This window comes from Bubalus bubalis, chromosome 1 (genome assembly GCF_019923935.1).
Source record: "Bubalus bubalis isolate 160015118507 breed Murrah chromosome 1, NDDB_SH_1, whole genome shotgun sequence".
Lineage (NCBI taxonomy): Eukaryota > Metazoa > Chordata > Mammalia > Artiodactyla > Bovidae > Bubalus > Bubalus bubalis.
This window is the reverse complement of record NC_059157.1, coordinates 3512724-3540662: the sequence shown is the minus strand read 5'-3', so window position 1 is coordinate 3540662 and position 27939 is coordinate 3512724. Positions and strand designations below refer to the sequence as shown.

At 48.8% G+C, this 27939-nt stretch overlaps 1 protein-coding gene across 2 annotated transcripts in view; it reads right to left on the bottom strand.

The window, feature by feature from the left end:
- Window positions 1-1402: 1402 nt before the first annotated feature.
- The window catches only part of LOC102395276 (ubiquitin-conjugating enzyme E2 E1), a 64203-nt gene continuing 37666 nt past the window's right edge, over window positions 1403-27939 (bottom strand). For both annotated transcript variants that reach the window (XM_025272185.3, XM_025272140.3), the window contains 3 exons: window positions 4656-4788; window positions 3121-3268; window positions 1403-2197 (listed from right to left, as the gene is read on the bottom strand). In XM_025272185.3, coding sequence (XP_025127970.1) covers window positions 2100-2197; window positions 3121-3268; window positions 4656-4788 — 379 coding nt within the window. In that variant the 3' untranslated portion in view covers window positions 1403-2099. The remainder of the gene's footprint in view (window positions 2198-3120; window positions 3269-4655; window positions 4789-27939) is intronic.

Genomic DNA, 27939 nt, shown 5'->3' with positions numbered 1-27939 from the left:
GTAACTAGGCTCAAACACATCCTTATCAATCAAAATAGAAGCCAGTACAATCAACAGATTTTTGCCAACAAAAAATAACTTTGTTTATTCCCCAGAGCATAAAAATCTGTGCTTCAGGATTCCGTGAACCCTTGGAAATCATTTTCTTCCTCCTGCTGATTGTGAAAGAGTTTTCCCTGCAAGAAGTTGTCGCGATGCTTGAAGTGATAGTCGGTTGGCGAGAGTGCAGGTGAATGTGGTGGATGAGGCAAGAATGTGGGCCACTCTGTGCTACGTGCGGTGAGTGTCGGATGGAGAGAATCGGGCCCTCTCTGAGGACCAGTGCCGGCTGCAGGCATCACCATTTTCGGTGCATCTCACCAATTGCTGAGCGTACTTCTCAGACGGAATGGTTTCACCAGGATTCAGAAAGCTGTAGTCGGTCAGGCCGGCAGTAGACCACCGAACAGTGACCAGGACCTTCTTTTGGTGCAAGTCTGGCTTTGGAAGTGCTTTGCAGCTTCTCCGTCCAGCCACTGAGCTGGTCATCGCCAGTTGTGTAAAATCCACTTTTTGTTGCACGTCACTGTTGCACTGGATTGAGAAATTGAGTTTTTGTTTGCAGTCAGCTCATAAGGCACCCACTTACAGAGCTTTTTCACCTTTCCAGTTTGTTTCAAGTGCCAAATCACCATAGAAAGGTTGACATTGAGTTCTTCGGAAATTTCTTGTGTAGCTGTAAGAGCATCAGCCTCGAAGATCTTCCCAGTTGGCTGTGGTCAGCCTCCGCTGGCCGCCCACCTTGCTCATCTTCAAGGCCCTTGTCTCCTTTGCAAGACTTCTTGATCCACCCCTGCACTGTGTTAGCAGTTCCTGGGCCAAGTGTGTCATTGATGTTGCGAGTTGTCTCTGCTGCTTACAACTCATTTTGAGATCGAGTAAGAAAATTGATTTTATTTTTTGTCTAGCATCATTTTGTTAGCAAGTAATAAGTCATTCGCAAAAAAAAAAAAAAAAGTAAATTGAGACATGCACATTAAAATGATGTATCACATAACCACATTTAAGAATGTGTTCCAGTATCAAATGGCAAAGCTCAACACTGCAAAACCACAGTTACTTTTGCACCAACCTAATTCTACCACTGCATCTACAAACTGGAAAATGCTTTTAAAAAGATGTAGCAGAACTCTTATCTTTGGAAGAAAATGACTTAGATTATCTAACCTTTTCTAAGGCACCTCAGTAGTTATCCTGCAAGGCTGTTGGATTAATTAAGAGTAACATACCAAGCCCAGTTGGTGCTGGGTAAATGAAACCAACGTGTTCAGTCTGCATTACCTCTAGATTGTTTTAATAGTAAAAGATCTAGCAAGAAGAAAAACTACCAAAAAAGGCAAAAGAAAGGAATGATGCAGCAGTGTTGGTGGTTGTTTTAATATTGTTTATTAGCACAGTAACAAATGCAGACTTGAGTAGTCCACAACATAGAACCAATCCACTGAGCAACCTACTCCACGCCTGACAGTTAACAGCTTAAGGTATTTTACTACAGGTTTTCAAAAGTCCTGATTCAAACCTCTCTCTCTTCACAATAAAGTAGATTGGCATATAAAATAAAATACATAACTACTCATTTTCTATATTGGTGTCCTATAGCCACGTGTCCATTTTATATATGAGATGACAGTCTCTAAAAGCTGTTAAATATCAATGTTCCCTTTCAAGGAGGGAAAACAAATTCCAATTTTTCAAAACAAAAAAGTGTGTAGTCTTGGAAGGACTTTACATAAATGGCCATGTGTAACCTGTACGAAATTAAGCTGTTTTAAATTTATAGTCTACAAGCAACTGAACCCAAATGTCTATTCTTCTCTGTACTGCATTTCAGCTAATATTGCAGAACTAATGACGGTTTTTAAAAGTTGCTATTACCAATTCTGTCTACTGTAGCAAGATACCTTAAGTTACAACAAAATCTTAAGAAATAAGACTGAATAATATCTGTTATAGAAATACCCTACTCTTTACCAATTCCCACCCTCCCCCCCACCCCTTCAAAATCATAAGCAGCTCTCTCTGTGACAGACAAATAATGTAAAGAACTGTGAAAACCCAGTTTATGTAGCGTATCTCTTGGTCCACTGTCTGGCCATTCTGTCATGCTCTGCTCTGTTGGTCATATACTGAGTGGCAATACTTCCCACCAAGGGGTCGGCTGGAAGAGAAGAATGCACATTACTTTGAGGGAAGGAAAAGGACATTTCAATCTTAGCCAGTAGGTCAGTGCCAGCCTGGGAGAATGTGGACAGGTGGCTGTCATCAAACCCCTCCTCCATTCTGGATGCCTTTCCTTCCAGACTTTCCTCTCCCCCCACCACAGGGTTTGCTCCTCCGTGTCAGGGTCCGGGAGGCTCACGGCCCTGACTGCCCTCAACACCCAGCTCCGTTCACAGGACCACCTTCTGCTCAACGGCACCACAGTCTCGACACTGAACACGGTGAGGCCCTCGAGGCTACTGCAACATCAAACTATTGACCTCTCCACTGTTTACCCAGAAAGGGCCAAAGCTGCCAGGTCGAAACCTGTACTTTCAGTTAAGCAGTGCTTCTCTGAAACCTAAACAGAATCTTTAGTAATTAAATTTGTATTTGGCTTATCTAGAAAAAAATTTAGTTAGAGGAAATGAAGGTTCAGAAAGCACCAGAGTCTGGTCATCACTAAGTATACAGCAGGGAACCACTGTGCAGTTAGGGGCAGCCGCAGTGGACCTGCAGGCAGAGGGCAGGTCAGACGCAAAGACACAAGCATGTCGTTTCAGGAGAACTTCGTGGGAAATATGCAAAAGCAGAATAGAAATAAATAAAGGAGGGAATGACTAAAAATGTAAAAATCTAAGGCAATCTGATATGAAGCCTGCAGATTAAAACACCTTGTTCCTAGAGCACATCAGCTGGGGAAGCAGCTGCGTTTTTCAACAACTGTTGACTAGAGATTTCTTTGAAAAACAATTAAGTTTTTCTCCTTTGAAAGCTTGTACAAAAATAAAATCTGAACTTTAGAAAACCTTAGTTTAAATGGAAAAACCACTATTTCCCAGGTGAGGAGGAATAAAACAAGGTAAACGGCCATAAGCTTACCAGGATTACAGTCTGTGAGAAGTGAGCAGATAGAAAGAAGGACTTTAGAAATGGTTAGTGCTGGGCTCCAATTATCTTTCAAAATGTCCAAGCAAATAACTCCTTGACTGTTAATATTACAGTGATAGATTCTTGTCCGAAATGTAACCTAAAAAATAAGGTAGTGTTAAATGAAATTTAAACAGCAAACAATGAAACTTTACTAAAAAACCTTTTCAATGAAATGGCTCTAATTAAAACTTTTAAAGAAATAGACATTGGTTTAAAAAAAAAAAGTGAATAAAGTAACAACTTAAAAAGGCCAGTAAGTGTTAAGAGACTATTTAATAAAATTGAGATTAGAAAGTATTCACAGATACAATCTCATTTAAGAAGTAATCACCAACAAAAAGCAAGGTAACTTCAAATTTTCCTTTTTTTCCTCTTAAACTGAACTATAGTTGATCTACAATTTTGTGTTAATCTCCGCTTTTCAGCAGTGACTCAATTATACATACATACACACAGACACATATAAACAGTCTTTTTTTTTTTTTTTTTAAATATTCTTTTCCATTATGGTTTACCCCTGGAGGCTGGATATAGTTCCCTGTATGTTTCTTGAATTCATCTTTAGCAGTTTTAATGTACATATTTTCCTAACGTTTTAGAGTTTGAATAGCTAGTCGTTTGCTGACCTCTTGTGTTAGCTGGTAGAACTACATGGCCTCAAAGCAAACTTCAGCACCTTATTCAAACACCGTAGTGGGAACATGAAGACAAACAGCTTAGCAAACACTGATCACACACCCAAAAGGCTGAAAAATGGATCAGCAGATGCGGTTTGTTTCTGCTCATTTCTGACCTTTACATCCGATCCTGCAGCTGTCTTGCAGGCCTACATCACAGAATCCACTTTAACCGTTTCCGGGGGTGGAGCCAGAGACGGGCAAGAACCACAGCGGCAGGCAAAGCAACATCAGCCACTCGAGGGTTGTTTTGTCCGCTCTCTTAGTTTTCACTTGTGAAATACAATGGCTCTGCTTCGGACTCTGAAGAGGCCCTGAGCCTCCCAGGGGACAGTGACTGGCAGCCCCACCCTGGAGGAGAGCCCGCGCCGGGGTCTGAAGGGCCCGAGGGAGTCCGAGGCTTGGTCGGTAGGAGCGTCTCCAGCTGCCTTGCTCTAAATATGGAGCACTTCAGGGATCTGCATGTCATCCGCGCCCTGGGGCCACGCTAACAGGCCCTGTACTAGTCCGTGTGTGGAGACCGTGACCCTGTTTTTATTGGTTAGAAACTTTTCTTGATGAGTGGGGAGTGGGGAAATAGGAGATTACTTATGGGGAGATGTGCAGGATTTTAAGCCCCATGGAAACACACTCAGAAATGGTCTTTGCCAGAAGAGGCAGTCAACCCAAAGACGTGTTTTATGTTCAAATGTACTTAAGAGATTTGTCAGAAACTGCTTTTTGTGGTTAAAACCCTCATTTTAAAAGCCGGATTCATCTTTCATAGGAATATCTGAACTTCAGCGTCAAGTCGGGGGAGCCCCTTACCTTTGGAGGCTTGAAGGGGTACTCCGGTGTAAAGGTGATATCGAGGAAGAACACGCCGCCCTCGTACACGGAGCCCGGGGGCCCGAGGATGGTGGACCTCCACTCGTAGATGTTGTCGCCTTTGGGGCCAGCGCTGCGGACAACACACGGCGGTGAGAGGGCGCCGGCAGCCCGGCTCCGGCGGCGCAGCCCGTGAGGGCCCGTCACTGCGCCCGCTCCCGGTAACGTGGGCGCTCCCGGCCTCGCCGGTAACGTGGGCGCTCCCGGCCTCCCGGGTAACGTGGGCGCTCCCGGCCTCCCCGCTAACGTGGGCGCGCTCCGCAGAGCACAGGCCCCCGTCCTCCAGACCCGCGGGCGCGGGCCTCCAACAGGTCTCCGTCCAGGAACACGGGGAGGGGCGCCGAAGCCTCCACACCGGCCCGGCTGGGAAGGAGCCAGAAACCCTCTCCTCCGTGCACTGCAGGAAACGCAAACCACACTTAAAAGAGAGAAACGCCTCTAAGCACACAGAGCTCTTCAGAGCCGCGTCACCTCTGGTGAAAGCGTCATTTCTGACCCTCTGAAGGGGGCTCTTCCCCATTTCTTCATAATATTAAACAGAAAGGAGTCCCACAGGTCGCAGTTCTCTGAACAGCGTCAACCATGCATGGGCGGCGGGGGACACGACGACCCAACACGCATGCCGCAGCCGGGCAGCCGGGCGTGGGGCGCACGGGCAGGCCGGCAGGCGGGTCCCGGGACGGCCCGGCGCGGCGCGTGCTTCCCAGAAGCCCCCGCGGACCCGCGGGGTCGCCCCACAGGACAGTGACCCGTGTTTCAGAAGGACAGGCGCCTGGAGGCACCCACACCCCCGGGAAACGCGAAGACCGGACGGGCTGGTCCCGTCTCTCCTCCTCTTCCCCGCAGAAGGCGCGTGACAGGAACGAGTTCCGCATACAGGCCGCGGAGCCCACACCCGAGGGGAGCCTGAGAGCCGCGCTCTCCGCGGGTGACGCCGTCTGAGGAGGGTTCTGCATGTCGCAGCCGGACAGGAGTGTGCGCGTTAGTGGGAAAGAGAACCGCGTCTGTCTGCAGCCCCACGCGCTGTTACACGCCACCACCATTCCCGATCACTGTTCTGCTGCTCAGTGCCCGGTACAGAGAAAGCAGGCGAAATGCGATCCAGATGGCTGTTATCAATCACAGTTGGATTGAGGAGTTCCCTGGAGGTCTAGTGTTTAGGATTTGGTGTTTTTACTGCCACGGCCTGGGTTCCATTCCTGGTTGGAAAACTGAGATCCCAAAAAAGTAGATTTGCACACGCCCCAGAGTTCTATAGACCCCTGCTACTCAAAATGGGGTCCCTGAACAAAAGCAACACCAGCATCCCCCAAGTGTCTGTTAAAAAAGCAGACTCTGAGGCCCCAGACCTACGGCAACAGAATCTGCATCTTAACACAGTCCCCGAACAATGCCTGAGCACATCAGAGTCTGAGAAGGCGGCTGTGGAGAACACAAATGGCAACAAATATCAACTCCACTTTCCAATCTTCTGTAACAGATTCAAATGACCTGTTATCTAGGTCTCTCCTCCTCCATCTGTACTTCTTTGCAGTAAAAAAACAAGTATCAACACTGGTGATGCTTAGCTCTGTTCAGTCTGTAAGATCAATAACCAAACACAGAACTGAGCAAGTGCTTACAGGAAGAGATCTGCCATCAAATCTATGTTCCCTACAAACATATGACTCAAAGTCCATTCGTAATTTACTGTCCTTATGCTAAGAAATTCAAGATGAATATGAGAGAAGAGCAGGAATCTTTTCTCAGTTGACCAGAGGGACGCCTCATCCCCCACGATCACTCGCAATAGACATCGCTCCAGGGACGAAAGCAACCTTCTTGGTGACAGCTACTGAACACATCAGAGGAGTTTTATAAAAACAGACCCAAACCATGCCGTGCTGCGCCCCTTCGGAAAACAGTGACCTTCTAGACGCAGGGCGCCAGGCCGATCTCCTCACGGGCTCACACGGTGGGGCTGCCTGGGGTGCCCTTCAGCACCGTCCCTCGGGAAGAACTTCCAGACCAAGGACCCACCTAAAGGACTGCCCAGGAGAGCCGGGGTCCATGCAGGAGCTCACGTCTGTGTACCCAGGCAGTCACTCTGGAACAGGAAGTCCAAGCAGGGGGCACGCTGTCCTGCACAGGAAGGGGAACTCACTCAGACAAACGCACATGGAAAACACCACGGTCCACGTCCACCAGGGGAGGGGCCTTCCCGCAAAGCCCCCAAGGCTGGCTGCACCCACACTGAGGACACAGACCTCCCATCTTCCGCAGGAGAGAGCAGCCTGTCAAAGGCACTTCTTGACACACTCTTCATGGAGCATGGGGCTGATCTGGGGCCTGCAGGGGCCTGCAGAAGCTGGAGAGCTCATTTTTGAAACGTGTTTCCAATCAGAAAAGCCTTGTCTGTGGATTAAACTGCTACAAGCTACGTGGGTGCACAACCTCTCTCACATCAGACTCTAAGTCTCTAGAGAGTAATTTCCTACATACAGTACAGGTTTGTTGGCCTGATAGCAATGAACACCTAATTAGCTGGTCAAAATATATACCACTGTTCAGGATTATATGACAGTGTTTCCAAGTTAGGTGAAATAACAAAATCCCACAAAAGCTCAATCTTGCCCACCTAGCCATCAGCTGTAGTTTTATCTTACATGCTACTGCTTTAGGAAAAAGCAACATCCAGTCCTTCCAGAAATTCACATTCCAATATCAAAAAAACTTAGACACCGAATAAGGACACAACTTTTTAAAGAAAACTATTTTAAGACAATTTGAAAGAGACTCCAGCAGGGACACTGAAAGAACTGCAGGCCTCAGAAATCAAGGCCCTCAGAGGTCCCTTCCTCTCAATGAGGGGCAGCTGAGTTTTTAGAGCTTTTGGTTAACTGAGCCCAGAATCGGGCTTTAACCTCTGAACTACCGAGTAAAGAGTGACGGCAGGCATCAAGCATGTGAAATGACAAATTAGCCCCAAATGAAGGGCCTAAAAAAAATCGGATTGCAGAGGACAGGGGGGACAACACATTGGAAGGATCACGGAGAATTAGACAATCAGCAGGCCCAGAGTCTCAGAGGCCGTGTTCCTATACGGTGTCAAACAGGTAGCTATTCAGGATTAAGGTGGACCAGACAATAGCTCTTTTCTGCAGGAACCAGACAAGCCTAATTTGTTTTATTTTTCCCAGAGAAATTGAGAGAAATGGTCTGAGCAGGTCAGGCTCTCAGGCCGTTACCCCTCTATTCCCACTGAAGCAGCCAGAGCCAGGGATCAGCCTTGGAGACCTGAGTTTTCAGGTGCAGTGTTCACATCAGCATCTAGAAAACTGCTATTTGAGTGAGGACTCCTGACCCCCGGAACAACACGAGTTTCAACTATGGGGGTCCACTTATGCACAGATTTTTTTCAATAGATACATTGGGAAATCTTGGGCGGATCTCTAACTATCTGAAAAAACTCACAGCCTAATTGCATAGCCTAGAAATATCAAAAAATTAAGAAACAGGTATGTCATGAAGGCATAAAACCACTGTAGGCACACATACCACGGGCCTCCCGGGTGGCGCTAGTGGTGAGAGCCCGCGCCACTGCCAGCGCTGGAAGGCCTAAGGGGCGTGGGTGCAATCCCTGGGTCAGGAAGATCCCCTGGAGGAGGCAACGGAACCCACTCTGCTGTTCTTGCCTGGAGAATCCCGTGGACAGAGGGGCCTGGCAGGCTACAGTCCAGAGGGTCGCGAAGAGTCAGACTCGACTGAGCCACCTCTATGTATGTATGTATGTATGTATGTATGACTGAGCAGACATACAATATACAAAATACATGTTAATCGATGGTTGTTATTGGTAAGGCTTCCGGTCAACAGTAGGCTGTTAGAAGTTTTGGAAAGAGTCCAAAGTTGTACTTGGGACCCCCGATCCCTGCACTGTTCAGGGGCTACTGTAAGTAGAAACCAGCGATTAGTCGGGCTCTCCCTGGGGCAGTGGAGCATAGCCCGCTTGTCCATGGAGACGATAAGCACCCTGCAGGTCAGTGAGAGGCAGCCGGTGGAGACAGAGCCCCCTGTTTAGACTTCGGTGGGTGGGGGTAAGGCACACCTGTTAATACGTGCACCCTCCAGACATTCAGTGCTGACCCTCAACAGCAACAGGGCCACAAGGAGAAGCTACTTACTTACAGACACCAACATCTTCAAAAAGGAACTTCCCGGGCTCTACTCGGTTCCAAGACAAGACTCTAGAACATACCTCTGGCTACAGAGCCCTCAATGAGGTTTCCCACCACTCACACTGGCCGTCTGTGCCACCTCCACACTGCAGGCGGGCGAGCAGGGAGCCGTGGGCAGGGGGCACAAGTCCCAGCCTTGCCCTTCCAGAGTCAGAGGGAGACCTGCCTCAACTGTCTCGCAGCAGCGGACTTTCTGGGTCACTTATTATGTGGTGTGAATTCTACAATTATTTTAATTGCATTGTTTAATAAAGCATTTATTTAATATTTAAAATTTTTCACTGCCCTTGAAAGTACTCCAGTTTGGCTCGTTTGTGGCTAATCCACACAGAGGGGATCTGAGACCGCATGCCCGCACCAGGCTGGGGCTGGCCGGCCAGGCTACTGATTCCTCTCCTGCGTGCCCTCCTGGGCTCTGAGCAAACGCCCCATGCAGCTGCTGCACGTCCACGGTCCAGGCCCTACCGCTTTCCTCAGCACAGACCCAGGGGGATTTGGAGGACAAACTCGCCCTCAGCTCGAGCTGGCTCTGACACCATCAGGGAAGTAAGCAGACGAGCAGTATCCCGAGTCCATGCGGCAGTCCACAGGTCAGAGCTACCCACAGCCCTGAACCACCATCCGCCTCTTCCCCCTGCAGCTCTCACACCTGCACCGTGGAGCTTTCCTGACAGGATGATCTGAGGACAGTCAGTGCAGAAGCAGAGAGAATAATACAGCTGCTGCCTTAAGTCTGACACTGAAGCAATCTGCAAATATATAAAACAGTGCCACTCATCTAGGTTTTTTGGATTTGGAAAATCAGAGTTGCATGTTAACATGTCCTGGGTTATTTCTAAATGAACTATTTTTTTTTTTAATGTTTCAGCTCTAATCCTGAATGCAATAAAAATCCGTAATTATTAACCACATGAACAAAAGCTCTTGCTTATAATAATTTTTAAAGGTATAATGGGGTCCTGAAACTTCTTTAAAAACTTGAGAACTGCTGGGTAAATTATTTTAAAATCATATTAACACAACTGGCTAACCATTAAAACAAGTGTTTGATCTTTAATTTCATCAGGTATTTAATACAAACAAAACCTTAGAAGTTTGAACAGGAACTGGAAGAAAATATGCGTGAGGGTTTTCTACCTGAGGGTGGGGACATGTCATGCCAAGCCCTGCACAGAGGCCGCCGGCGCCTCCGGGCAGCCCTCAAGCCTCGTCTGGGTCAGCTCCCAGCGCCGCGTGGTGCCTGAGAGAGGTTCCTCGTGACTGTCACAGGCAGGAGGTGCGGCAGACGCTCCCTGCAGCGAGCTCACCGCACAATCCACAGACCCCCACACTCCTCCCCCAGGCGTCTGGTTCCCACCCCTCTGAAAGTGGACCGGGGGCAGTCTGCGGGACTCCCCAAGCTAGGGCCTTTTTAGAGGAGGGGGTCCTGCCCTCCCCCGCTGCCGCCTCACTGCGGCAGAGACCCTACGGCAGGTGCGGGGGGACCCTGTGCAGAGACCGCAGGGCAGGCGCAGGGCAGGGGGACCCTATGCAGAGACCGCACAGCAGGTGCAGGGGGACCCTGGGCAGAGACCGCAGGGCAGGCGCAGGGCAGGGGGACCCTATGCAGAGACCGCACAGCAGGTGCAGGGGGACCCTGGGCAGAGACCACACAGCAGGCGCGGTGGGGGGGACCCTGTGCAGAGACCGTATGGCTGGCGCGGGGTGGTGGGGGGGACCCTGTGTAGAGACCGCACGGCTGGTGCGGGGGGCCCGGGCAGCCCCGGCACCCCGCTCTGCCCTTGGTCCCCGACGGGTGGTGACAGGGAGCCTCAGACAACTCCAGCCCCAGACACACTGCGTGGCGGAGGTGGTTTTGCACCCTTTAGGATGTTCCTGTCAGGCAGGGATAAACTGCGGAAACACCCTCCAACAGCCGCCTCACCACCAGCTGACGGCTGGGTGGGTCGTGTCCCCGGCGCATCCCGAGACTCTCGCCTGGTGGGCTCTGGCCAGGAGGCATCCTTCGTGGACAGCCCTTCCTTCCCAGGCTGACTCCCGCCTCTCCCTCCATTCCTAACACTACAGAAACAGCTTGCGTTCCAATTCTCAAGGGCCTCCTTCTCGGGGAACCAAAGCTGAGACACCAACGAAGTTACACAGGGAAAGACGAACAGATGTGATGACGGCAAAGCTGAAGACCCTTCGGAGAAGGAAGTCATGACAGCTTATCAAGGGTGGGCACAGAGAGCCCGGTACAAGACAGGGTTAGTACCTCGACTTCAGAAGAACGTTCAAAGTACACAGGCGCTAAAAGAAACCCGTGAGGCCAATAAGCAGATTCCCAATCTTATTTAGACTCAAGGAAATGCAAATTCAACACGAGGCACATCTCAGCCTGTAAGGACTGGCAAAGATTCAAATGACTGACCGGCTCCGTGTTAACTGCAGGAGGAACAGGCGCTCTCCTCCACTGCTGTGGACAGCGAGTTGGCAGTCTGTGATCAGATGCACCTTATTCAAATATAAATCCAGGATACCCTTTGACACAGAAATTCTGCTTCTCAGAAATTAACCTAAGGGAATGAGTGGACACGTGTGCATGGCTATAATATTAGGATATTTATAAGGACCTTATGTGTGATAGAAAAATACTTGTAATGAACTAAATTATCACTAGGAGAGACGTTAGAGAGACCACGGTACAACCGTATAAAGGTAGACTCCACAGCTCTTAATAGAGATGAAGCACACATCCTGCGTAAGATTGAAAGAAACCCATAGTGTAGTGTTAACTGAAAAAGCAGGTATGTAATGGTATGTAAAGCAATCTCATTTTTGTAAGACATACCATACAACCAAACTATAACAGTGGTTATACCTGAAGGATGAGGCAGGGGATTTACCTTCTCCTTCAAACAGATCTAAATTACTGGGATTTAAAAAACAATCATGTTTAACTTTCACAATAACGTGTGTTTCCATTTTACAAAGAGTAGACGACACGGAATCAAACCCACTGATGAGAGAGAAAGTATCAGAGAAGGTGAGTCATGTGGAGGTCCTGGGTAAACAGGATTTCTGAGCAGAAAACCAGCGCTTTAAGGGTTTCAGGGGTGGGGGTACTCAATCCAGGCTACGGAAGCCCAGTTTTCATAGACCGTGGTTTAGAACAGAGTCACCAAGGGGTGGAGAGAAGATTTTGACAAGCTCATTCCTGTGCCAAAACCTAAATACATTTTCCTTGGGGACCTCCTGACTCGCTGCATCTTTGGGTGACAACGTGAAACGGTCTTTCACACGAAGTGACTGTGGCCACTGCCACCTCTGGCCCTGTGACGAGGCCTCATGACTCTCAACACGGAGCCTGGGGAAGCCTGGGACTCTCCCCCTTCAGCCTGGGGCTCCTTACCGCTCCCTTCCCCACCCTGCCCCCTGTGTGGAGTGGAGAGAAGGCTCAGTGCCATGCCAACCCAGGAGGCTCCAAGAGCAGGAAGCGAATCCTTTTCAAATCAAGGCAGGGGACCTGACAGGCCACTCAGCAGACACGTTAAAAACGTCAACTGCCAGCTGAGACGATCTGCTCACATCACCGAAATACCTATCTACTCGATTCAGCTGAAGAGTCAAAACATGCAAGACTTGGAAGCGGGTGCATTTAATTTTATGTAATGTTATGCCTCAATAAATTAGATAAAAATTTCTCCAAGTATAATAAGCAAAATAAAGTTTGAATTCAATTCTCCAGGATTTATTAGGTATCAGTTTGTTCTGACCTAACATATGCACATTTAAAATATAGTTCTAAGAACCAACCGAAATCAAAAGCAGAACAATACCCAACATTTGCAGAGGAGCGTATCATTTCATAAACTTTGAATTCTCTGATCTTCACCCAAATCTTTCAGATCAGGAAAAGTCACATTATCCCCATCTTAAAGATGGGGAAACAGATTCCAGAGGTGAAGTAATGTGCCTGAATGACGAAGTCCTAAACGGGAAAGTCCCGGCTCTGGAAACGGCAGCCTAGGCTTTCCTGCTAACACGTTTCCTACTGCGTGTTTTCTTTCCGCTATAATCATGGAGCTTCTGATAAAACTGCCTCCAGACTCACACCACTTTCATCTAATCACACTTACCAGCCTGCCTCTGCTACCTGCTGCTGCTGCTGTTAAGTCGCTTCAGTCATGTGTGACTCTGGGTGACCCCACAGACGGCAGCCCACCAGGCTCCCCCGTCCCTGGGATTCTCCAGGCAAGAACACTGGAGTGGGTTGCCATTTCCTTCTCCAATGCATGAGAGTGAAAAGTGAAAGTGAAGTCGCTCAGTCGCGTCTGACTCTTCGCGACCCCATGGACTGCAGCCCACCAGGCTCCTCCATCCATGGGATTTTCCAGGCAAGAGTACTGGAGTGGGGTGCCATTGCCTTCTTCTGCTACCTAATTATCTCATTTCTCTTCCACGTTGGGATGGACACTGGAACTAAACAGGAACAAGAAAATCTTGTCATCTGCTAAGAAGTGTTATTAAAATTTCTTAAAAAACGGATTCACTTTATTTGCAGAAATGAATTAACTGAAAATGCATATACCCACACAGTACACACTTCGTGAGGAGGACGGGGGGTTTCTAACAATGTGACAGCTCCAAACATGGCGAGAATCCTCAGTTTAATGAAAACCGAAGACGGTTTTGAGAAGCGAGCATCAGTTCAACCGAGTTAACAGTCTAAACGTTATGTTCCTCAATTGCAAAGAGAAAAAAAAAACACAATTCTTCAGGTGGAAATAGAAAAAGAACCCCAAAACTAAAAAGCAGGTGTGTTAGAACGCGACACCTATTTCTGCAGCTGAGAAGTGAGTTGGGTCCCAGGAGCTCAGATCCACTCCGGCTTCCGGCGGCCAGGGGGCTGGCAAGCGCGGAACTGACCTGCGATGAAACGCGGGGCAGCTCCGCCTGGGGCACAGTCTCCACCCTGCGCAGCGCTCTGTGAAGCCAGGCCTCTGAGGCCTTTTCTTCCCTCCCTCTCCATCGCCACTCAGAGCCACCAGGAAATCACAGGTCAGGAGGTGAACAGACCTATTTACTGCGCTGGGGAATCGCCGGCTTCCTTCTCAGCCCCAGCTGGTGAGGGGTGAACAGGGGAAGGCTGCTGATGTCTGCCAAGGGCTGAGAGACTGAACAGACAGGGCTGGGGGGAGCCCCTGGCTCCTTTCTCACTGCCAAACCTCATCGCCAGATCCGTCCTGCTATCTACACACGCCCTCCTGGATGAGCAGAGACAAGCTTCCTCGGGCTCAGGCGCTGCAGCGGCGGCCCAGGTGTGGCGTCCACATGTGACGTTTCACAGCTGCCCGAGACGCGCGCGGCCAGTGCTGCGGCAGGTGCCAGATACCCAGGGCTCTGCCCCGGGGCCACTGGCCAGCCACCATTCTGGCTCCCAAATCACCACAAGCAGCGCATACACATGTACCTCAGGCTAACATCAGTCGCCTCCGAAAAAGACTCTAATCGTTCAACACTGAAGTGCATTCTCCCCGAACAGAAAAGGGTCCTAACAGAAATGTCGGCTGGTGACTTCCAACTGTACATGGGATAAACTTTCAGAGAACTAACTACTGAAGGCCATGCCTATTCAGGATTAAATTTTAGAGAAAAGATCAAAAGGCAAGAGAAGTTCTGATGACGAGCAAAGGAGACTCCTGCGGCAAGCCCAAGGCTCAGAGCAGGATGCAGCTGAGAGCCCAGTATGCAGCTAGAAAGGAAGGCTAAAGAAGGGACAGACACAAAAAATGAAGGAGACATTTTCAATTTCTCCCTTTTAAGGAAAAAGAGAAAACCCAAACCTAACGTGAATACTGGACCAGAGGAGGGAAACAACCGTCTCGGAGCACGTGCGTGAGATGGCAGTGTGAACAGAGAGAGCCAGAGGCTCCTCCTCCTCCAGGCGCCACCTGCACAAGAGCAAGGGGATGCTCCAAAACAGCCGAACCTACAAAGATGGGACACAGGAGAGGAGACAACACCAAGGGGGAGCCAGTAGGCGAGCAGACAGTGGTCAAGGATGTGCCGTCCAGGACTGATCCCTACACGGCCATCACAAGAGGGTTCACACCACGCCCAGCGACCCCAGAGAGGCGGGCTGTCAGACCACGTCCACTCCCTGAAGACCCGGAGCCTACGCCTGGGGCAGTGCCAGGCCAGGCGGAAGGGCTGGCTCAGAGTGCGCCCATGGGAGCCGCGTCCCAGGGCCGTCTGTGAGGCTGCTGCTGAGCCGGGCAGGGCCGTCCCCGCCCGGACAGTCACCCCACAGGGTCAGGCCACGTGTGCCCAGCGCACGAGACCGAGGCTCAGCCAACCCGTGGGGCAGGAGCCCAGCTCTCCCCCCGCCTCTGAGTCAGAAGAGAACCGGGCCTGGACCGCGGCCTCCAGAGCCCAGCAGCCCCCTCACTGCAGAACAAGCACGTGCTCTTCCAGGCTGCTGACGCTGTGGTCACTGTCACACCGGACAGAAACCCCACTGGCTGGGGGTTCGCATTCTGGAGAGGTTAAAACTGAGGGTGCTCTGAAGCAGGGGCCTAGCCTAGCCGAGGGTGTCCGCACACCGTGGCGCCCCCGAGTCCCCAGCCCTCCTCCCTGGCACCAGAGGAGCACGGATGGCCCAGGAAGACCCTGATCACTGACCCCAGGGCTTGCTTGAGGAACTGTGACCGAGGGGCAGGCTCCTCCAACACTGCCAACAAAAAGCAAGACAGATGGGAAGAGGGAGAACCAGAGAACACAGAGATCACAAAGAAGCCCAGAGTAAACTCACCATCAACATCCAGAGACACAGAAGATGCGGCACCCAGCAAAGAACACTGCTCAGATGAGGCCGCTGGGAGAAGACGGGGGGGCGCAGACGGGTGAAGGTGGTCAGGTAGCACACACCTCAACAGTAAGCGAGCCACGGGGCATCACGGGCAGCAGGGCAACCACAGCCACCACCTCCGCACACCTGAGGGCCACTGGGAGGGCAGCCTCCCAAGGTTCTCCCCCCTCCCTCTGCGCGGTGGCGGGTGCTACCTGAACCTAGTGTAGTGACCATTACGCAGTGGACACATCTACCTGTCTAAGCTGGAGACCCGGGTTCCATCCCTGCTGGGGAAGATCCCCTGGAGAAGGAAACGGCAACCAGCTCCAGTCTTCTTTGCCCAGAGAATCCCCATGGACAGAGGAGCCTGCTGGGCTACCGTCCACAGGGTCGCAAAGAGACTCGATTTACCAACTAAACAGCAACCTAAAAACAGGGAGGTAAACAGCAAAACAACGAACTCAAAGAAGTGTGGGTAGCTGCCTCTGGGGGCGTCCTATCAGTGAGGAGCGTGCCTGCCGAGGCAGGAGAGCCGGGTCTGACCCCTGGTGGGCGAGACCCTGGAGGAGGCACGGCAACCGCCCCAGTGTTCTCGCCTGTGAATCCCGCGGACAGAGGAGCCCCGAGGGCTGCAGTCCACGGGCTCACCCAGAAGACGGACACGACTGTGCGCACAGGCAGCTGCCTCTGGAGAGCAAAACACGGGAAAGGTGCTGGGAACAGTCGTTCCTTTGAAACAAACCTTAAAGAAATACTAGATCCTTTAAATTATGCTGGTGTATAGTTTTAATAAAAACAAAAACCAAGAAAAGATGGAAAGGGAAAACAAAGTTAACATTTTAAAACCATGTGACACAAGCCTGTTTTTACCAATTCAAGTTCCTCCAAGTACAAGACGGTATGTATTAGCTATTTTTCCAGGGGATCATCCACTTAGTTCCCAGAAAATAAGCATAAGATACTGGCCCAAGAGTATGCATTATAGTTTAATGCACACTGAACCACTGCAGTACAGCATAAACTGGCTACGAAAACAGAGAACTGGAACAGACGTGGAGCAGAAGCTCGTCCCAGAGTGAAATGGGAAGGCTTGTGGTGACGCGCCATCCAAGTCGTGCTTGGAGGGCCAAGAGGCTTTTTCGAGGGGAAGGGGCGACTGAACACAGGTACAACGTGTGTGTGACGGGCGTCTCCTGCAGCGATATAGTTGAAAATGGAACTGGAGAAACAAAGAGAACAGATCCCAGAGAACCTTAAATGCCTGGCGAGCTGTTTAGATTTTAATGGCTTTGTACTGCCTACGGGAGTACAGTGAAGACACCGTCACGGTTTTAAGAAGTGGAAAACCCCAAACAGGGAAAACGTCAGCCCATCCAGAAGCTGGAAGCTACACTTTCAACGTTCAATGACCAGAGCAGAGCGCCTAATCAAGAGATGATGGAAACCGAACAACCTGGATTAGAGCAGGCACAGGGAGAAGAGAACCGTTCCTGGGAAAATCACAGCTACTGCATGGCGGCGACCCCGAAGGGTTATCAGTAAAGCAGAGAGCCTCGGATACATCAATACACACACACACAAACCCCAGCTGTCTCCCCAGCGTGCCCAGCACAAATCCCAGGTGCCTGCCCCAGCACATGCAGGCGCATCATTATTTTATCTGCGAAAAAACGAAATGCTGAGTTTATGTATATAATCCAGCATGCTTCAGACAGTAACATTTCAGAAAACTATATACCCTGATTTTAGCTCAGAAAATGTCATTAGGTATATGCTTGATTTGTTTGCTATTTATGCAATAGTTATAAACATGTTATCGTCTATTTCAAGAAGTTAAAAATATCAGGTTTTGATTCATGTTGACATTTGACAAAACAGCAAGATTCTGTAAAGCAACTATCCTTCAATAAAAAATAAATTAATTTTAAAACACATCAGGTTTAACATTTTTTAAAAACACTTATTTAAATGGGTTTATGCCTTACCGCAGGTAAAGCAATACTGGAAGGAAATACTTTTGAGCAAAATGGATCCTTTTAATCAGTTTATCTGGCAGCATGGTTTGGCTGGACTGGGCCTTGATGAAGAACCAAGACAGCAGGTGTAAGAGACCCGTAGACAGGCACAGTCCACACCACGTGCGCACGAGGCACAATGAACTGCAGCAGCAACCAGGACGCTCTGCCCGTGCAGCGACGCACACGCGGCTGAGAAAGCAGAAGCAGTCAGAGCCGTCGGCAGGCTCAGCCAGAGGCAGGCGCAGTGGCGGCCCTGGAGCGCCAAGAAGCCCACAGAAACCCGATCGGGGACGGCTGCTGGAGCAGAGGCTGCACCCGAGCCTGAGCCCCCAGAGCCACCCTCCTCTTCAGGGGATGGGCACACGGCCAAGCAGAGCTCGCTCAGAGGCCTCGGTCTGGGAGGACGGCTGACTTCTCAGGGAGGAAGGAGAGCTTCAGCAGCAGCAGGGGCTGCTCAGCACGGGGCAAGGGAACCTGACAAGATAAACCCCTGTGTGCTCACATATCAGCCACTTAGAAACTACTTATTTAGACAGGAGTATCTGTTCAAAATTCTTACAAGATTGACAAAAGTGTCAAAGTGGGTGCCTGCTCCCATGACAGTGCCAGCCAAGAGAAGGGCCAACAAGTGATTAAAACACAAGGCCGGGCCTCCCCTGGGGGCCCAGGGCTGAGGACCCCACGCTTCCACTGCAGGGGTCACAGGCTCCAGCCTCGGTCCTGGTCGGGGAATGAAGATCCCACATGCCACGAGGCACAGCCAGAGGAAAAAAATCCCGTTCAAACTTCCCGAGAAAGAAAAACAACTCTTTGGACAAAGGCTGAAATAGTCCCCCACGAGCTACAGTGCAGCGTTCTCCTGTCCTCAGTGCCGACTTCTAATTCTGCCCTCCCCACACTCACCCTCCTGCCCAAGATGCAACCCCACCTCGCCCTCAGGATTCCATGGTAAACCCTCTTAACGGTGAACAACGAGCTGCCAGTCTCAAAACTAAAGGGCGCTTCTCACTGTCTTCCTCTTGCCCATCACAACGTGACTTATCTGTTCTCCTCTGACCTTTGAACTCCCTGCCGCTCTTTCCAAAGCCCCGTCCCTGCTAATCTGTGGGGGCCCCGGGGCCCAGCCAGCAGGACCTCCCCAGGCAATGGTCTAATAAAGCGGCGGTGCGCATCTATGAGGTGCAGAGCGGCTCCAGCGGGCGTCAACGGAAGCAGAGAGGAGAAGGCAGCTCAGAATCTGGCCCAAATTCAGTAAGGAGTCCCAGGCTGCTGTCCTACAAGAGCAAGTCAGTGGGCCTCGGTAACGTGCGGGGAATACCTACTGCAAGCAATGGTGTTCCAACTGTACCCCAAGGGGAGAGAAGGCTTCACTGCTCTAAATGGTTTACTTCCCTGAAATCTGTCTCAAGAAAGGGTTGCGCTGCTTTCAAAAGCTTTGCAAATACCCTTCACAGTATGATACAACCAAGCACTCAAGGGATCTGAAAGCCAGAGCCCCGTGCCAATCCCAGGCGGCCCTCATCTGGAGGGTGTGGCTGAGACACAGCCCTGAACTGAGCCTTGAGAAGAAAAGGAAAACTACGTCAAGGGGCTCTGGGCCTTTAACCACTACTGAACCCACACAAGCATTTTAAAAGCAGTAAAGTGATCAAATTTCCACAGAAATAGTGGCTGCTCACTTGCTTACTTGAGTATCAGTTAACGGCTGCCATAAAAATCTAAAGCTACATTTTGGCTTTCCAATAATCAAGTTAATCTTTTCACTTCAAAGGTCAAAATTACAGTAAAATCCCACATAATTCATGAAGGCATTATATTGAAATCAAATAAATAAAAGCTACCTTCAGTTCAGTCGCTCAGTCATGTCCGACTCTTTGCGACCCCATGAAGCACACCAGGCCTTCCTGTCCATCACCAACTCCCGGAATTTACTCAAACTCAAGTCCATCAAGTCGGTGATGCCATCCAGCAAGCTCATCCTCTGTCGTCCCCTTTTCCTCCTGCCCCCAGTCCCTCCCAGCATCAGAGTCTTTTCCAATGAGACAACTCTTCGCATGAGGTGGCCAAAGTATTGGAGTTTCAGCTTTAGCATCAGTCCTTCCAATGAACACGCAGGACTGATCTCCTTTAGGATGGACTGGCTGGATCTTCTTGCAGTCCAAGGGCCTCTCAAGAGTCTTCTCCAGCACCACAGTTCAAAAGCATCAATTCTTCAGCACTCAGTTTTCTTCACAGTCCAACTCTCACATCTATACATGACCACTGGAAAAACCACAGCCTTGACCATCTCACATCAATTATTAAGATATGCACTAATTCAATAAAATTTAAAATAAAAGACAAACTAGTAAGAACATAGAACTGACTGCTGTAGAGAGGGCTACACATCACACCCTTTAGCTACCCAAACACAGGAAAGGAGATGTTTCAGAGATCAACCTTTTTAAGCCCAAAGACTGCTTTAAGCACGTTTGATTTTTACCACCACATGATGATGCTGTGAAAGTGCTGCATTCAATATGCCAGCAAATTTGGAAAACTCAACAGTGCCAAAGAAAAGAAAGAAAAGCAATGACAAAGAATGTCCAAACTACTGTGCAATTGCACTAATCTCACACACTAGTAAAGCAATGCTCAAATTTTTCTACGACCGGCTTTTAACAGTACGTGAACCGTGAACTTCCAGATGTCAAGCTAGATTCAGAAAAGGCAGAGGAACCAGAGATCAAATTGCCAACATCTATTGGATTATCGAAAAAGCAAGAGAGCTCCAAAAAAAATCTACTTCTGCATCTTTATTGACTATGCCAAAGCCTCTGACTGTGGATCACAGCAAACTGTGGAAAATTCTTCAAGACATGGGAATACCAGACCACCTTACCTGCCTCCTGAGCAATCTGTATACAGGTCAAGAATCAACAGTTAGAACTGGACACGGAACAACAGACTGGTTCCAAATCGGGAAAGGAGTATGTCAAGGCTGTATATTGTCACCCTGCTTATTTAACTTATATGCAGAGTACACCATGAGAAACGCTGGACTGAATGAAGTACAAAGTAGAATCAAGATTTCTGGAAGAAGTATCAATAACCTCAGATACACAGATGATACCACCCTTATGGAAGAAAGTGAAGAACTAAAGAGGCTGTTCATGAAAGTTAAAGAGGTGAGTGAAAAGGTTGGCTTGAAACTCAACATTCAGAAAACTAAGATCATGGCATCTGGTCCTGTCACTTCATAGCAAAAAGATGGGGAAACAATGGAAACAGTGAGAGACTTTATTTTCTTGGGCTCCAAAAATCACTGCAGATGGTGACTGCAGCCATGAAATTAAAAGACGCTTACTCCTTGGAAGAAAAGCCATGATCAACCTAGATAGCATATTAAAAAGCACAGACATTACTTTGTCCACAAAGGTTCATCTAGTCAAAGCTATGGTTTTTCCAATAGTCATGTGTGGATATGAGAGTTGGACTATAAAGAAAGCTGAGCGCTGAAGAATTGATGCTTTTGAACTGTGGTATTGGAGAAGACTCTTGAGAGTCCCTTGGAATGCAAGGAGATCCAACCAGTCCTTCCTAAAGAAAATCAGTCATGAATATTCATTGGAAGGACTGATGCTGAAGCTGAAACTCCAATACTTTGGCCACCTCATGCGAGGAACTGACTCACTGGAAAATACCCTGATGCTGGGAAAGATTGAAGGCAGGAGGAGAGGGGGACGACAAAGGATGAGATGGTTGGATGGCGTCACCGACTCAATGGACATGGGTTTGAGTAAACTCTGGGAGTTGGTGATGGACAGGGAAGCCTGGCGTGCTGCAGTCTATGGGGTCACAAAAAGTCGGACACGACTGAGCAACTAAACGGAACTGAATGAACACTCCAATCATGCATGCACTAGCTACATACCCCCAATAACTGCTCTGTGAATCTGTACGTTGAAAAAGAGTATTCCTCATTTTAATTTCAAGCTATTATCTCACAAAATAATTAAAGTAGTAAAAATTACACTCAAAAACTCTAACCTGTTCAGGCAACACTGCTTTCATAAATGTGAGGCATCTATTAAGCATATAACTCTCCCATAAAATACCATCAAGAGGTTGGTCAAATGAATAATTAACCCATATAGTCATTAAAAGCAGATACTTAAAAGATGTACTTCTCAGTTAATTCTCATTTAACCTTGGGACTTAATTCAGTCTTCCACAAAAGCAGTACCACAAGTCTACGTATTTAATAGGATTCGTAGCTTTTGAAAAAACCACCAGAACTGGCTTCAGCCCACACACAGCACACACACAAATTACAGTTCCTTTGCTGCTACCGCTGCTGTTCAGTCACTTAAATTGTGTCCAACTCTTTGCGACCCCATGGACTGTAGCCCACCATGGGATTCTCCAGGCAAGAATACTGGAGTGGGCTGCCATTTCCTTCTTCAGGGCATCTTCTGGACCTGGGGATCAAACCCACGTCTCCCGCTTCCGCTTTATACTATGGGTAAGAACTGAATAGTTTTAACACAGCCTCCAAGTCCTAAAATACTTACCATTTGGACCTTTTCTTCAAGTTTTGCCATCACTGCTCTGAGGCTTTCAGAAAAATGACAGATCCTTTCCACTCCACATACTGAGACAACAGGGGAGGGAGACACGGAGAAAAAAGGAATATTTCTTTTAAACAGCCACCACAAGTAATTCTGCTGCAGACCTTGTACTGTTCAGAAGGCTGATCTGGACTAGTCCTCCACAGGTGCTCAGGGGAAGGGGAACACGCCACGTGCAGGATTCTAGGCCCAGAGCCGCGCAGGATGGCAGAACTGAGCGCAGAGGCTGCCACCTGCTGAGCACAGTATGGCCGCGCTCTGCCAACCCGGGCCCTCCCCCAAGGGTCTTGCCGTGCACCCCGCCTGGCGTCGGAGCCTGGGGCAAGGAGCGGTCCACGACCCGGAACATTTTACTTTCATGTGATAACCTTATTTCATTTCACCTTAAGGTCTGCGCTTTTGAATATATGCTGGAAAGGTGCTTCCTGGCCTGTGGGTCACACGCTCTTCTCTGGCTCTACAGCTTACCTCCCACCGCAGGCCTTTAATGCATCCAGATCTCCTCACACATGGTGCTGGGTAGGAACCCACTTTTATTTGCCTTCACAGGGTGAGTTAGTCTCCCCCACATCACCTATTAAACCAATCCACTGTTTCTCCCACTGTTTTCCTGTGTCGCTGTAACATATATTAAAATGCTATACACACACAGCTCTACCTTTTACTTATTTATTGATTTTTTGGCTGTACCGTGTGGCATGCAGGATCTTAAGTTTCTGACCAGGGATCAAACCTGTGCTCCCTGCATTGAAGCGCGGAGTCTTTAACTACTGGACCACCAGGGAAGTTCCTACACGTCTCTATCTCTAAGCACCCTAAATCCGCTTCATTTCCTTACCTTACCACAAGGCCAGGGCAATAAAACAGTTTAATATTGGGGCATGCCTTCCCCTCTGCCAAAACAACAGCTCCTGCCCTCCACCCAACGTCTTTTTTTTCTAAGACTGACCTAGCTGCCTGGATATATTCCCCATGTGTAAGTTTAGAGTAAGTTTACAGGGTTGCCTCACAAACAAAAAAACACAATTAGAATTCAGATTGAGATAGATTTAAACTTATAATGGGGAAGAATAGATATAAGAGATATACTGTATTATAAAGTTATTAGTGGTCAGAGAGAAGACATTTGCAAAGTCTAGAACAAAGGTCTAATATCTAAGATATCAAATAGCACTTCAGTAGAAAAGTGGACAAATGCCAATCAGACAACATACAGCACAGGACACACAGGAATCTGAGGAAGATGTGCTGAGAGGCCAACAAGTGGCCTAACCTGAGAAACACACGCCAAACTGCAGACACCACGTTCTGCTTGCAGACTGGCAAAATCCACAGGGATATGTGGATGTGAAGACCCCTACACCCTGAGCCAGGGGGCGTGGAGATGGTACAGCTGTTCTGCAGTACTCCTGGCACAACTGAAATTTAAGCGACCCCCACGACCCCCACAGTCTCGCTCAACTCTTACACAGGGCCATCCGCATGCGGACACTCACTGGAATGCTGGCGGGGCTCGGCCAGTGGCGATGGAGCCGCAGGGAGGCTGGGCCTGTGCAGAGGGGCATGCCCTACGGTGGAGCGCTGCGCAGCAGACCAAATCAAGGACTAGAGCTGAAAACACTGTGCTTAGGAAAGATGGAGGGATGGGCGTCTACGCAAGCAAAACAAATAAACAAACTGAGTGACAGAGCACGCACTGATGATGCAGTGAGACACACCAGGACAGGCGCTCTGGGAGCCAACAGGAGGGGAATGGGGCTAAAACAAGCGAGACAGGAAGAGGGGAGAGGAACCTGGTTTACACAAACTCTTGACTTGGGGGGGGGGGTGCTGTTGGGAGTGGAGGGAACGCTCACACACACCACACTAGCTACTGGAGCAGGAACCCGGAGAGCCCACCCCAAGTGCAGCACACGTGCACACACTACAGCTCGAGCGCTGTTCTCAAATCCTCCAGGTTTACGTCTAAAGGACTTTTGATAAAGGAGCCCAAGCATAAGGAACCATAAAGGGTAAAAATACCAAAAAGCCATCTTGCACTGGCACTGGAACAACCAGCACGCAGGAAAAGATGGCAGTCCCGGCTAACCCGGGTAAACACACGGCACCAGCGGAGAGAGAGAGGAGTGTGGGGAGCAGCCGGGCAAGTACTGTTTGACACGTGCTGCTTTTAAGTTCCGATGTTTTGGTTGGAAGCACTAACTCCAGAGGGCAGTCCAGGATGGCTGGACATGGATTCTGAGAATCATCTGGATGGACCACTGTTCTAACTGCCAGAGTTATGAGAGATGACCACAGCATAGAAGACATACGGGGAGCTAAGGATACGGATGCTCTGGGGGGCATGGACAGGCGCGAGAGGCGGCAGGGAGCAAATAACTATGGCTCCCAGGTACTCAATAAAAACTGAGTCCATGCGCCACTGCATGCCACTCCAACAGCAGAAGGCACCAAAAGACTGAAGGAGTTTCTGCAAACAAAGAACTGAGAAGACCTGCAGTGTCATGACATGAATGATGCTCCACAGAGGTGTGCAACGAGTTCCCTAACATTCCTTGAGTCACAGCGAGCACTGTGAACCGCTCAGTGTCAGTCAGTAAACGTCTAACACCCACTGTGTGACAGACAGGCCTTCCTGGCAGCTCAGTGGTGAAGAACGCGCCTGCAATGCAAGAGACCCAGGTTCCATCCCTGGTCAGGAAGATCCCCGGAGGAGCAGGGCATGGCAACCCACTCCAGGATTCTTGCCTGGAGAATCCCATGGACGGAGGAGCCTTGGGCTACGGTCCCTGGGGTCACAAGAGTCACACACGACTGAAGGGACTTAGCACGCGCACACGTGCTAGACAGCACCTTAGGGATTACAGATGACAAGACTGGCCTCACAACTCCCAGACTAAGTCAAGGTGTCACGAAAAGCCCTCTGGTCCCTCTCCCCACCCGCAACAAAACCTGCCCTGGGGTGACAGAAAGAAAGTCAATCTTAGAAATCTGAAGAAAGTTGTCCTCAAATTACGCTTCTGCCAGGAAAAAAGCTTTATACCATACTTTATATTTCAATAAAGCATTTTAAAATATAGATATTCATATACAGCATATATACTATGGTATACTGGAGCGGTAAGTATTATACCCACATCTTTATAGACTGGATATATGCTATGTTGTAACAGTGACGGCACACTCTACGGTTCTCGCTGTGACCACAGATCAGAAGGGCTGCTCAGTAAAGCAAGCCCCTGCTCTCCTCAGAGGTCCTAACTACCAAGAATGGAAAACGAAAGCTTTGAGCACCTACCCCAGAAGCGTAAGCTGTAGGCAGGCGTCTGTCCCATTCAGCCCTCTGCGATAAGGGATCTTCCTCCCTCAAAAAGTATAAATCTTACACATGACTTTAAGAACCAAAATTTTGAAAATCTAAAATATATACAATGGAATATACTATTCAGCCATCAAAAAGAATGAAATAATGCCATTTGCAGCAACATAGATGGACCTAGCGATTATCATATTGAGCGCAGTCAAAGAAGCAGATATATTTTATGACATCCCTTATACACAGAATCTAAAGAGACATGAAACAAATGAACTTATTTACAAAACAGAAACAGATCGATAGAGAAATTGACGGTCGCCAGATCAGGGGAGCACGGGAGAAGGGACGCTGGGGAGTCTGGGAAGGACGTGCACACACTGCTGCATCTACAGTGGACCACCAGCAAGGACCTGCTCCACAGCACACGGGGCTCTGCTCACTGTTACGTGGCTGCCTGGATGGGAGGGGGGTGTGGGAGACAATGGATACACGCGTAAGAATAGCTGAGTCCCTTCACTGTTCACCTGAAACCATCCTAACACTGTTAACTGGCTATACTCCAACATAAAATGAAAAGTTCAGAAAACAAGTAAAAATGTACTTACAATTTTTTCAACTTCATGTCATAAAAACTGCTATTCACCCCAAACCAAAAAAAACCCCCAATGAGCCATGAAAGGTGACCACAAAAGGAAATCCAGAATGAGCTCCCAAAAGGAGCGCGAATCCATCTTCTTAGCTGATCCTAGAAACAGAGCCTACTACATCTGAGATTTACCGCCTGTTACAGCCAAACTGCAAGTCACACCATCCTTACTTTTATCTAGTTACACGTTCCAAGGTAAACTAACTTTCTGGTCCAGGGTAACAATCTCTAGAGTAATCACAACATGAAGTCTTCTTTTTTGCCCCCGACAGCAGCTCTCCCTCAAAATGCCCTCAGCCCTCTCCTACCAGAACTCCAAACCACCACCCACAAACACACCGCCACAAAACAAGCAGATCTAGCACGGTGATATAAAACTGGGACTCTTGGCTCCATGCGGTTCTTTCACTCACCAGCCCATAGGATTTCAAATTTGAGTCAGAAGAGTACGGCGCAACACTGTGTTCAAAGCAGAAGTCGTGTGGCTTCTGGGCTACTGGGGACCACAGCAGGAGCTCCAGAACCCCATGCTGACGGCGCTGGCTCAGGAGAGACAAGTTTTAGAAGCGAAAGAAGTGCGCGAGTTGAGTATCTGACATTCACATCTCCTATCGGATTCAGAACACTTCATCTGCAAATCCAACAGAAATTCGTGGAAAACAGAACTGTAATCTCCAACACTGTAGCCATTTACAATGTCTTATTATAATCAGCACACATTTCCTGATGTGATCTGACCTACAGTCATATTAGAACTAGTATACTCTCAAAGCACACTTAATCTTAAGTCAGTAAGAGGAGGAGTAAACAAGAAACCAACAGTCCAAAATAACTAAAAATTCTCCAAGTGCAACATGCAGTGGATCGGCCAGAACCAGTACTAGTCTCCAAATGTCAAGATAAATTTTAAATAAAATCTTTTATTCATTTATAGCAGATAAAATCTGAAACACAAGCCACTTAAGATGAACTTAATTCCCATCCCTCCATCATTGCAACAAGAATCCAGTAACTTTGTATCTTTTCAAAACGGTTCACCTTCATTTCTAAAAGTATTACTATAATAAATGTATAAAAACTGGAACAACATAAAAAGTACTGCTTTCTACTGACTTTTATTCATGAAAAAAATATCCCAGCCTTTGTATGTCACTTCAGCTTCTGGTCAACATGGATGAGACAAGGACCAAATGTTCCCAAACACTGTGAACAACAAAGAAAAAAATACATGAACAAGGAGTTTTAAACACTGGCCATCAGGCAGCTCAGGGCAGTATTTCCAGAGAAAGAAACACACACACACACACACACACACACACACGTGTTCCCTATGGCACAGACCCAGAATGAACGAATGCACACACACACACACACACACAGACACCTGTGTTTCCTATGGTGCAGAGACAGAACTCAGGTAGCTAGGGCACACGAGTGCTGGAAGGCAGAGAGCTGCCCGGGTAGAGAACCTGGAGGTCTGGCACACGCACCAGAGGCGCCGCCTTACACCACCAGGGAGAGCACACACAGGGAATGAGGGGCAGCTCCAGGCTCCCTCAAGGCTGAGAGGAGTCTGTGTTTCCAC